General features: G+C 41.2%; 1 protein-coding gene across 1 annotated transcript; it reads right to left on the bottom strand.

Moving 5' to 3' along the window:
• Positions 1-182: 182 nt before the first annotated feature.
• DUS1L (dihydrouridine synthase 1-like (S. cerevisiae)) lies at positions 183-11,909 on the bottom strand (the record flags this gene model as incomplete). Its single annotated transcript, XM_009695074.1, has 12 exons — positions 183-530; positions 903-978; positions 4,050-4,087; positions 4,645-4,811; positions 5,592-5,680; positions 6,035-6,131; positions 6,759-6,903; positions 7,866-7,969; positions 8,141-8,223; positions 8,961-9,073; positions 10,821-10,871; positions 11,801-11,909. Coding segments are annotated over 12 exons (1,239 nt in total), but the record flags the coding sequence as incomplete, so codon positions are not given.
• Positions 11,910-12,424: the final 515 nt, after the last annotated feature.

Here is a 12,424-nt window from a genome sequence, read left to right as displayed (position 1 = left end):
TGCTGTTTTTACCACACCAGAAGTCTGTTCTAATACAAGAAATTTATTCCTCAATATTAAAAACAGGACATGAAGGGTTAATGAACATACAAGAGGCATATTGTGATGGCAGCTTATGTAGGTTGCCCCCACCCAAAAATGCAGCATTTTCAGTCTTTAAAACACAGCATGAGAAATTTAATTGCATCCTTTTTATTTCAAATGCAGGATAATTCCCTGAGTAAGCAGCTTTTTACTTTAAATAGAACTTTTCCAGAACTTAAAATAAACCTGTGGAACAAGTTCACACAGTTGTTCGTGAGCTGGAGATGGCATGTTCTTTGGCCCAGGGAAGCAAAGGCCTGGCAGGAGCTCTTTAACTATTCACTTCCAAAGCTTCACACTGCACGCACTGTCACCAGCCTCCTTCAGTACAGCAGTCTCCCCCACATCTACATCTTTCCGACTGATCTCTGGGTTTTGAATTACTCTTTGACTACTCTGCCATGAAAGGGATTTTTCATATTTGGTCTTAAAAAGTAATCCATGACCTGAAGAAGCAACGATGGGAGGGGAAAAAAAAAAAAAACAAAAACACAACAAACAAAACCAAACAACAAACAAAACAAAACAACCTGAAATGAGATCACCGCACTGGTAAACAGACCAGCTCATTCCTTATAATAAAGAATGGGGCCTCACAGTCTGGAAACTATGCATCCCAAGGCTTTGGAAGCAGAAGAAATACTGTACATAGAAAAAAAAGAGCAGGCTTTGACGATTGTACCATAAAATTTTAGATAGCGATGTATGTAGATTTTAGCAGCCCCCCCCCACCCCCCCCCTCCCCAAAGATTAAAGAAATGAATCTACATGGGAGATGAGACATTTGTTCAATGACTTGTAAAGCCAGCTGCACTTACCTGGACAGTCTGCTGTCTCTTTGAATGCTCTTTTCTTACAGCATCCTCGGCACATGTTAAACACACATTTATTGCCCTGGGTTGGGATGGGGGTATAAAGAAGCTTGTATCAGTGAAAATATAATTATTATTGTTCACTGTAATAAGCAATAACAATACAGCTTTGCACATTCAGACCTTTGGGGAAAAAACATGAACTCATATTATTAGGCATCACACCTCAGTCTAAGGAAGATGACAGAGTTGATGTCATATGGGGCAGGAGCGGGGGGGAGCCCCAGCCATCAACTGTTAGAGAACAAAAAAAAAAAACAAACCCAAACCAATCAATGAAAAAAAATTCCACATTCAACTTCTGCAACATCTGTTGGGCAGCTTGCATTACACAACACAAGCAGGCAAGTGCCATAAGCACTTTGGAACAAGCATTATGACATTTGTTGCGGGGAGCTTGCTGTAGTTCTCTGTGAAAGCAGTATGTGAAACATGGTGCCTGACATGCTTGCTACCATCTGTAGCTATGCCTAAAATAAATATTACCACAGCAATTACTTCCCTACTTGGAGCTACTTGAGTATATATTAAAATATAATGTATAACACTTAGGGGACAGCAGCAGTTGAGTCTTGGGATAGCTGACAACTTGGCTATACTAGGCTGGGTGTCTGGTGCTTTGGCTCACACATGCTTAGTGAACTTTTAGGAAAGTCGGGTTTTGTTGTTTGGGGTGTCTCCCTCCACCCCAATTAAAAATTCCTTCATGTTTAAGGAGTCCTTGGTTGCATTTTTTTTGTTGTTGTTGTTTTCCTCCCCATTCCATGACATAGCTTAGAAACATATGATCTAGGAAAAAACCCCACAACACCCCAAACCGAAAAACCTCAGGCCCAGTCACAAGATTTCCAGGGCTGCCTGCAACATAATGATGTAAGAGCAAAATAAAAATGAGCCTATGCCCAGCTTCAGACAATAATGGCTGACACACTAACCTGTGTCACCTGGATTAGCTACGAAACAGGAAGGCTTTGAAAGCAGGCCAGATGAATGCTCAATGTTTTCCCAATAATGAACACAGCAAGAAAAACATTTTCTTCTGTAGCTTCAGCTCTGAATTGAGCCCCAGGGGGCTGCTATTTGGAAGGTGCTATAACGTTACAAGAGCGAGCAACACGACATGCCCGGGTCCCTGTCTCCCCACCCCCCACAGCTGTAATGCTACTTTTTCAGCGAGAACACAAAATTATTCCTTGCATCTTACACCCTGCTTGACTCTCTGTGTGCACAGGTATATATAAGCAGCAAAGGAATACACTCTGCTCAGTCAGCTTAGCAACATCTCCCTGTCAAGGAAACTGCTATGGTCCCCAAGGCAAAAACAAACAAACGAAAAACCCCAATGAGGGCTTCTCAAATACCAAATAGTTGAAGTTTCATATGTAAAGCTTCAAAGCTATATGCTGTACACAACCTGGAAAACAGCTGGCTTGTTTACCATTGCTAATAGTGAAAGCTGATGTTAATCTGCTAGCAACACCAGAGCTCAGAATGACTAGGTGCTCACTCTTGTTCTCATTAAGCGCATAGATGCAGAACCAACAAAAACCAGAGCTGCTGATTACTGCCTGACACTCACTACAGACTATACTGCGATGATGTTTCAAGTATTAGCACACCAATAACCACGCCAGTTATTCAGATTCTCAATCCTTGCAGAAAAACACCACCCATCACTAACCCTACTAAGAGGGGTTTTGTTTTTAATTTCACAGTAGAATACACAAGTGTAATTACTGGAAGCTCGGAGATCTGTTTCCACGAGATCTTGGGAAGTCCATCTAACTCACTCAACTGTCTTAGCAATGAATATGCTCAGCAGCAGTAAGACTACATTTTTTTTGGAAAGGAAGGCAAATGATCTCAAAGAGCTTACATATGTTAGTGATTTTTGTGCAGCACCTTCACTTCAGAGATTGGTTATAGTTAGTAGTTAGGAGGTTTTTGCCTAGAGTATGGACCTTTTTTTTTTTCCCCCTACATACCAGCAAGACTTGGTATGCATGAATTACAGGACACTGGCATGGACCTACCTCACTATTTAGAATTACAGAATAGTTTGGGTTGGAAGGGACCTTGAAAGGTCATCTAGTCCAACTCCCCCTGCAATGAGCAGGGATACCTTCAACTCGATCAGGTTGCTCAGAGCCCTGTCCAACCTGGCCTTGAATGTTTCCAGTGATGGGGCATCTACCACCTCTCTGGGAAACCTGTGGCAGTGTTTCACCACTGTCATCATAAAAAATTTCTTCCTTCTATCTAGTCTGAAACTACTCTCTTTTAGTTGAAAACCATTACCCCTTGTCCTATTGCAACAGGCCTTACTAAAAAGCCTGTCCCCATCTTTCTTATAAGCTCCCTTTAAGTAATGAAAGGCTGCTCTAAGGTCACCCCGGAGCCTTCTCTTCTCCAGGCTGAACAACCCCAACTCTCTCAGCCTGTCTTCATAGGAGAGGTGCTCCAGCCCTCAGATCATCTTCATGGCCCTCCTCTGGACTTGCTCTAAGAGGTCCATGTCTTTCCCGTGCTGAGGCCTCCAGAGCTGAAGGCAGTACTGCAGGGGGGGTCTCACCAGAGTGGAGCAGAGGGGCAGAATCTCCTCCCTTGACCTGCTGGCCACGCTTCTTGTTATGCAGCCCAGGATACGATCCACTTTCTGGGCTGCAAGCACGTATTGTTGGCTCATGCCCAACTTTTCATCTGCCAGTACCCCCAAGTCCTTCTCCGCAGGGCTGCTCTCGATCACATCATCCCCCAGCCTGTATTGATACCTGGGGTTGCCCCAAGCCATGTGCAAGACCTTGCACTTGGTCTTGTTGAACTTCATGAGGTTCACATGGGCCCATTTCTCAAGCTTGTCCAGGTCCCTCTGAATGGCATCCCATCCCTCAGTTTGGTGTCATCTGCAAACTTGCTGAGGGTGCGCTCGATCCCACTGTCTATGTCACTGATGAGGATATTAAACAGTGCTGGTCCCAACAGTGACCACTCGTCGTCACTGATCTCCATCCGGACATTGAGCCATTGACCACTACATGGTCATTTAATTTCCATTTAATTGAAATACTTTAATGGACACTAGCACCGACTTACCTTAGGGTTTCCACATTGATCACATTTTGCATATTTGGCTGGAAAAGAGAGAGAGAGAGAGAGAGAGAGCTGATTTCAGGAATGGTATTTTTACGTGAAAAAAATCATGATGAGACAAAACTTGGTGCTTTTCTAGCCAGAGAGAGACTCTTTTTGAAATGAAAATACAGTACCTCAAAGAAGAGTGCAAAGGTAAAGATACTTTGACTTTTTCAGTGCCTCTAAGCTAAAGCCAAACATAGAAAATTTTAATCCCCAAGTCAAGTGTAAAAGAGGAGGACATCTGCTTGAAATGCATACAAAATTTCAATTTCAAATACTAGTGACAGTTACAATTTAGTTTGTAAAGCATTTTGATCTTAAAAGAATGCTTGTAGTGGATCAGTGACCTACTTCTTTTATCCTTGTTTTCTTTACTAATCAACATAATTTGAATCACGTTACCTACTAACAAAATTTCCCAATAATTCCACCTCTTTCTAAAGACCACTATAGAAACTACAACTATATAAACAAGGAAAATAAATAGTGGCAATTTATGTCAAATGTGATATCAGCAACTTTCCATGCATTTATGCCAATAAATGGAACTTACGTTTTAAAGATGGATCAAAGCTTTTATTTGGATTTCTTAACTTCTTTTTTTGTTTATTCTTTGACAGAAGCTCAGAATTTCCATCTTCCTCCTCCTCCAGAGCACGTTTCCCTCGCACACCTTTTTCAGTCCCACTGGCTCCATTCTCCTTGCATCTCTCCTTTGGCCTGAAACAGTGAATATCATCGTAAATTGGCTGAAGGGAAGAAGTAGGTGTTCCCTGGCCACTATTCTGGTTTACAGAAATCTGGGTAAACTGTAAACCTTTCTATCATGGCTAAAGTACAAGGAGATGTCACTGCCCTTAGGAGTGGAATAGAAAAACCTTTTTTGTTAACATTGGCTGTTAATAACAGACACACTGTCAGATATATCAGTTGGAAAGTCACTGAAAGTTGACCAGTTAAATTAGTTAGGCACCCGTTAACCTGTTATACCCAGTTTTTACTTAAGTATTTACTTAAGTATTAATCTTGACACACTCGTTCACTTTTTCAGCCCAATTTTCACAACAGAAAGGGAATAAGCTATTTGAAAAGCTTGTCCATACAACACAAGTAGTATTTATAGAATACAATTTAGTTCCCATCTTTGCTACCCTGGCAGTCCAGCAACTTTTGTGTTACATATAACAAGAAAGTATTGTCAGGTAGCAAGTTTGTTGCACATTGGGTTCTCATTCTGAGTTGCAGTGGAATTCGTGGTTTTTACTTTCCAGAGAGAGAAATCTGAGGAGGATCTAAAGGAGAAGATGCATACAACAAGCAACATCCCCATGAACAAAGTAATAATCAGGAAAAAAACAAACCAGAATAAAAATAATCCAAAGTCTTCACTGATTTTCAAATGAATGTTAAGCTCCTAGAACAGAACTGGATGGCTCTACACTGATAGTATGGGTGGGAAAGGCCTATGGGTACCTGTCCATGTTAGAATAGATAACTCACCCTGGCCTGATGTATGGCTGACAGATCCAGTGGAAAAAAGGCAACCCTTCTTTTGGCTTTTCTCCTTCTCTCTGATTAGCTATTTCTTCCTGCAGCATAGAGTTACAGTCAATTTTCCTGGAGTTCTCAGGAAATACTCTAAATAATATTTCAAACTCCAGGAAACCACAAATTGGAATTTAAACTAACAGTTACATATAGGCAAAAAACCTCTACCCAGACAGATGAACTGAAGCAGATTTGTAACTTCTAAATCAACTTCATCCCATATAAAGCTGTTCAGGCTTAAGGGGCTGCTACTGTAGCAAACTACCAATATAAAGGTTAGTAAGCCACAAAGTTCCAATGAAGTGACTAACAGACATCAACTGCATGACATACATCGTAAGCTCCCACGAAGTGTGGACAGTGTTGTTCTGGGAGATTAGGGTCCATCTTGGTACCTGGCATCGTAGTTTCAGCTCCCTGTTGACATCTACAATGCCCTCTAGAGTCTTCACTTTTGCTAATTCTTCACGCAGCTGCTGGTAAACTTGAAGCCTGAGGCAAATCCCAAACATCAAGTCATATTTATTCATACTGCTAGACTGAGGAGATAACTAAAAATGTCTTTACAAAAGCTTTTTATAGATTTTTCTTGCTGCATTTGCCTTTGGTAGAAGCTTACCTTCTTTCTTGTAAGTCCAGAGAAAGGCACACATACCTGCTCCTCTTTTCCAAATAAATACTTGGCACACAACCAAGGTACTTTGAGATAAGCTAATGTGAACATACAGTGCATCAGCTGCTCATCAGTAACTGCCCATGGCCATGCTTTTACTCGACAACAAATGCAAGACAGCTTGCCTCACAATAAACAAGGAGTTAGTTAACTCATGTTTGCCATAAAGTGCATGTGTGCGTACGGGCAACTACCACACAGTAGCTGATGTGCTGTGAGCTTACACCTTAGCTTATCTTGTGGTAACTTGTTCATTCCCTGTGCCCTGTTTCCCAGATATGCAGTGAAGGGTAAAGGTCTTGACCCACATTCTCTGCAGCCAGGGCCAGGAAAGAAAACCTTGCAGCATACTAATTCTGGCCAAACAAATCCTTGTCCAGAAAAGCCAGACACTTGCTAAGCATGATGAGCCTTGAAAACATTAAGAGTTCTCTGGAGATACTCACGTGTGATGCCAGAGCTTGAAGAGATGAGCCCTAACATAAGACAATGGACAAGGGTACTTCCGCACTATCTCCAGATACTCCTCTGCCATCTCCCACACCAATGGGTTTCGACCCTCAAACAAAGCTGGGTTATGAAGATTACCTTCTAGGGAATGAAAAGAAATACTCAAACTTTCATTTCAGGAATGAAACAGAAAACAAAACCTAGGCTTTGGAGCTGGATCAGCTCTGTTGTGATTCTATCAGATACATCACCCATGTACTCACAAAGAGGAACACAGGGCCCATAAAACTCTAGCCTGACCTCAGGATACTGTATTTCGCTATACAACTCTTAATTGAGCCAAATAGATCTAATTAAAGTACATTTTCCAGAAAGTCATCCAATCTTGACACAAAGACAGTGAAAAAAAACCTAATAAATAGAGAAATCACTGCTTTTGTTGCCCAGTGGTTAAATACTTCGACAATGGGTATCTTACCTTATGTCTGTATTCACATTTGTCTGACCTAAGTTTATAGATACTGCTTCTCACTATTCTTTTCTCTACTAGCTTCACAAGTCTTTTGTCCATCAGTATTTTCTAAAAATAAGATTCTACAACATCCCAGAAAAAATGTTTCATGGCTTTAACTGTGCAAGTGATTGGAAGTTTTTTCTGATGTCTATCCTAGCTCTTCCCATAAGAAGTTATGCCAATTCTTTCTTGTCCCAACCCAACATGAACCATCTGCAGGAATATTAATCAGCAGATGCACTTACTGCATCAAGATCCATCCAAAAAACGTTCCACTGATTAACAGATGTCACAAAAACATCCCAGGACAACAGGAGTCCCATATGCCTTTATCAAGTACTTAGATTTGAGCTGTCCACTCAATATTACTACAAGTCCAACATAACAATTCTTACAAATCTTAAGTGATTCCTGGTCCTGGTAAGAGATGGCCAGTATAAAAGGAGAGAGAATGGCCACTCAGTTTTCAATCAATACTGTCAACCAAGTCAGTCTGATGTAAGCTTTTAATAAATGTATATGGGGCTGCTAAGAGCGTAAGAAACAGTTTGTATTCTCATTATTATGAGTAAAGGTTCTTTTTCCTTACCTGCACTCATGACACCATGCACTCCTGTCTTACGGATACATTCTTCCACATCACTGAGACACTGGATGTTTCCATTTGCAAACACAGGAATGCTTACAGCTTTTCTGTATCAGTGAATAAAACAGATGCATAAAATTGAGAATTAGAGTCAACCCAGAAATTCTACTTCTGTCACACAAATTTGCTTGCTCTTCAGTGCCACTGCACACTCTGCTTAAAATCTACCTTCATAGCGTGTTAGCAGAAATCCACTAAGATTGTTACTGCTCACTTACCTGACAGCTTGAATGTGCTCCCAAGATGCCACGCCAGCAAGTGGTCCTTTCTGTTCTTTGGTACGGCCGTGCACAGTCAGCAGCTAGAACACAAAATTATGTGAACCACTGGAACAAATCCACTGACAAAAATTTCCTTTCACCCCATACACTTCATGGATGCCACTGAATTCCCACTGTTATTTCAACAGCGCAGGGACTTTGGTATTGCAGAAAGATATTAGCAGCTAACCTACCATGGCATGGTCTTGGGCTTCTTTCAGCTTGCTATTCCATGGCATGACAAGATCGTACCTTGGGAGAACCTACATATTTCCTATTGCATTGGCTCGCATTTGTGATTCACTTTGGAATTTGTGACATATTGATCTGGCTTGCTCCTCAGCAGAAGGCTTGAATACTGTCAGTACTGGCTCTAACTCTTCCCATTTAACTGGAGTTAAATCCCAGAAGGCTGCCTATTTCTTCACTAGTAGTGGTCATCTTTGATACTGCTTTTTTTTCTATAGCCCTGTGGATTTCATGCATTCACACTGCCTCCTGCAGCACTAAGTTAGACGGAGATGCTCAACCACAGTGAACGATGCCGCACTGTGCAGCAATTACAAGAGAGACTCTGAAATCATTATGTCTTCCATATCATAATATTGATCTGCTGTCTATGACTGCAAATACATACAATCTCTCTGCATGCTGTTCTCTCTGTCTGTAACACAATGTAGCCTATTTGTCTCCAGAGTACACCAAGATCTGGTCATCAGATGCTTTACAAAGAGGCACGTGTCCAATGAAACAGTACAGGGAACAGCTGCCTCCTTACCTGGCAGCCAGCTTTCTCCAGCATCTGTGCATACTTCACTGTCTTGTCAATTTCTGGGAAAACGCGGATTTTGCATGTGATGGGAACAGAGAGCTTCTCGTTAGCCAGTAAAACTGGGAAAGATTGAAAAGACAGGTAAGTGGGCTGCACAATGCTATGAAAAGTGCCTATTCTCCTCAAGATCTGATACTGGGTGTGGTATGGAAAAAGCCTGAAAAGTTAATGCTATGCAGTTCTCACAGCTTAAACAATCAGCAATGTTCTCTGCAATCCTCATTGCATAGGTTAATCAAGTAATAGCAAAACATGAAGCACAAAATCTACATTCTAGCAAGAAGGCATAAAATAGTCAGCATTTAATAGCCCTAGCATTTCCACTGCATCAACCCTTCACTTTCAAGGACTATCCCCCTCAAGTCTTAATCATTGATACAGGTTTACTGTCATCACAGGCTATTGTACTCCTCCTACTCTGCCAACAGCATGAACACTCACTTGTCCACCTTTCCTACAAGAGATGCTTTGCTTCTTTCCAAATTATCACCCAAATAATCATGACAAGTAGAGTCTTGTCCATGGCAAGCAGAGGATTATCAACTGAGGTGGGCTGTGGACCCAATTAAGTAGTAAATGTAGGTTACAGACTCGGGGTGAAATCTAGAACAACATGTTAAACTCCCATAGTCTTTACACAGTCCACAGAATTGGAAAACTACTAAAAAGACAGCTAATGAAGACAGCCAACAGGAAAACACTGAGCAATGGCACACCTGAAATTCTCTTCTCTTCCAGACCTTGGATGCATAATGTATGAAGTCACCTGCTGTCCAAATCCTAGGAGCTCTAATGATAGGTACTTCCTATCACTCTTTCAAAGGAGCAAGCAAGGTGTATACAGGTGCAAGCAGAAAATAGTAGTCCATCATTTTAAAGAAAGTTCGGGGAGAAGGAAGAAGAGGAAGCTTTGCCCACCTTTTATACAATAGCCTAATAAGACAACTCTCTTACTAGACAGCCTGGATTCTCACCCAACTGGATGACCTGGGCTCTCTTCTCACCTAGAGGCTGTTCTGATTTACATCTTTCACTCCCAAGAAAAGTGCCCTAATAACCACATTACATGCTGGGCAGGGAAGCACTGTCTTTCCAGGTTCTCAGCAGTGTCTTTGTGCCAAACATCATTCAAGATTCCCTGGACCACGGGGAATGCAAACAGAAGTACGGCTCTCACTTCATGGTTCAGACACTTGCTTTGAAGAGGGGTGAAGGCACATTCTCAGCTCTACACAACGACCAAAACCTTGCTTTTTACATCAGTTCCAAATGTATTCCTTAAAAAAATATGATACTGTTCAACACTGCTACCGATAGTCTGAAAACATCCTACACAAATTAGGAGAAGAGTACCGTAACTTGCTATGGTGTGGACAGGAGGAGTACATTGAGTTGATCAGAAAAGGGCAACTGTGGCTTCAAGCAGAAACACAACTCCTACCACCTGAGAGCTTCAAAGTGAAAAAGTAAGGCACTGGGAGTTCTGCTGTTTCTAGAGTTGGAGAGCCACTAAACCATCATTAGATTGGGACTTAATTGACTCACTTTCACCTAAAGTCTGTTTCAAGTACTGAAGTCTTCTAGCAGATCTAGTATGAGTTCGTAGTGGGATACCATCAAGCATTTTGAGGGTGCCACTGGAATACAGTAAGAAAGAGAAAAACCAAACACAAATGCAACCCTCCCCAAAGAAACATGCTGCACCTCCTTTTCCTCAAAATCCCTAAACCTGCTCTCAACGATGAGTTCATCCCACTCTCTCTCAAAGTGAATCCTCTCTACAGTGCGGCCTCTCTAAAGACTTACTCATTCTCTGAAGAAGATCCCACTCCTCTTGCAGAAATGCTCCGTAGTGACCTATAATAAAATAGCACATAGCAGACTTGTACAGAAGAGTAAGATTCCGAAGTATACAGCTTTTGTAAACGTTCACATGCAAAGGTCCAGACACTCATATGCCTCACTGGCAGAGAGTTGCTCTGTCCTGCCCAAACTGGAAGGGTTGGATCATTCTCTTCCCCATGTCACTCTATATTTAGAGGATAAACAATGAATCCCCACACCCTCCTTTCACTGCTACTCCCTAAGGCTGATATGTTGACACTGGCAGCTCAAAGCCCAACCTTCAGGGGTTTATACCAGGTGTTTAAAAATTCCCTTCAGGATAAAACCTGATCAGACTGAAAGATCCATTTGCCCTGTACACCACCAATCATTTCCTATTAGTCTTTGAAAGACATTTTAGAAGAGGAATGTGTAGTTACTGAACAAATCTTTCCTCAACATCCTAACTGATCCAAAGTTTTCAAACATTGGTTCTGGTTTTCAAACATGGCTATCTTTGCAATATCTTTAAGGGATTGAGCAGGTGTTATCCTCTTATATGCCAATGTGAATAAACTCTGTGCAAGTATCAAGGACACAGGAGACACTAAGTGCCTGCATGATATAATTTTAAGTGCAGTTTTGCAAAATGAGGTTGTTTGAGCAACTGAAATCAGAAAGAAAATTGAGCTCTTGCTAAAAATACTTTTTCTGAAGCATATTCTAGACACAAGAGCTGTCACTCAAGAGAAGCTGGAATTAATTATTAGTATATCTAATTTTTGCTTTAGGTACTACAAAGCATTACCTGTTAAAGTGGGTGTAACTAAGTCTGACTTCAGCAGTACTGCAGCCGTGCCCTTACTCCCAAGGCTTAGTTTGGTCCTCTTGATGTTTTACTGTCAACGTTCATTTCAAACATTCCATTGTTCTGTTTATCCAAGGTTCAGATTTGTACATACCTCTCTTTGCAATCATTTGGGGGCAACCCAAATTTAGGTCTATGGCATCGCAATAGTCCTGAGCCAACAATGCTGCTTGGACAAACACTTCAGGGTCATTGGCACAGAACTGAGAAAGACAAAGAAAAGTGAAATAATCAGGCAATAGCTTTCTTCAAGTACTGACAACACATTATGACATAGTTATGAAGCAACTACTTGCTACAGAAAACAGGTATAATATGCACAGTTAATAACAAACACCATTTCTCAAAAAAACACAATAAACAAAAACTGTGACACTTACCAGCTAAGGATTCTCAAATCTTTATTTAGATCAATTTGATTTGAGCCATTCAAATGACAAAATCAGAAAGATGAGCATTCAAGAGGCAAAGAAATACTTGTAGAATATTTTACAAGTAGTACCCAAGAATAAGAGGGAACAACTCTTAAAATCCCCTGTAAAACAAACAGCTATAGCATTTTAATACATAAAGGCGGGGCAGAAGAAAAGAGTTACCTCTGGTGCCTCTGGGTCTTGAGACAATTCAAACTTTGTAGATATCAATAAGCACCACTGCCTCTAAAATGAATTCACATTAGTGTGGAGTGTGAAACAGACACATTGGGCTGTTAGTCAAA

Source organism: Cariama cristata, unplaced genomic scaffold (assembly GCF_000690535.1).
Source record: "Cariama cristata isolate BGI_N322 unplaced genomic scaffold, ASM69053v1 scaffold8232, whole genome shotgun sequence".
Taxonomy (NCBI): Eukaryota; Metazoa; Chordata; class Aves; order Cariamiformes; family Cariamidae; genus Cariama; species Cariama cristata.
Note: the sequence above shows the minus strand (reverse complement) of the source record. Positions and strands in the feature narration are given on the sequence as shown.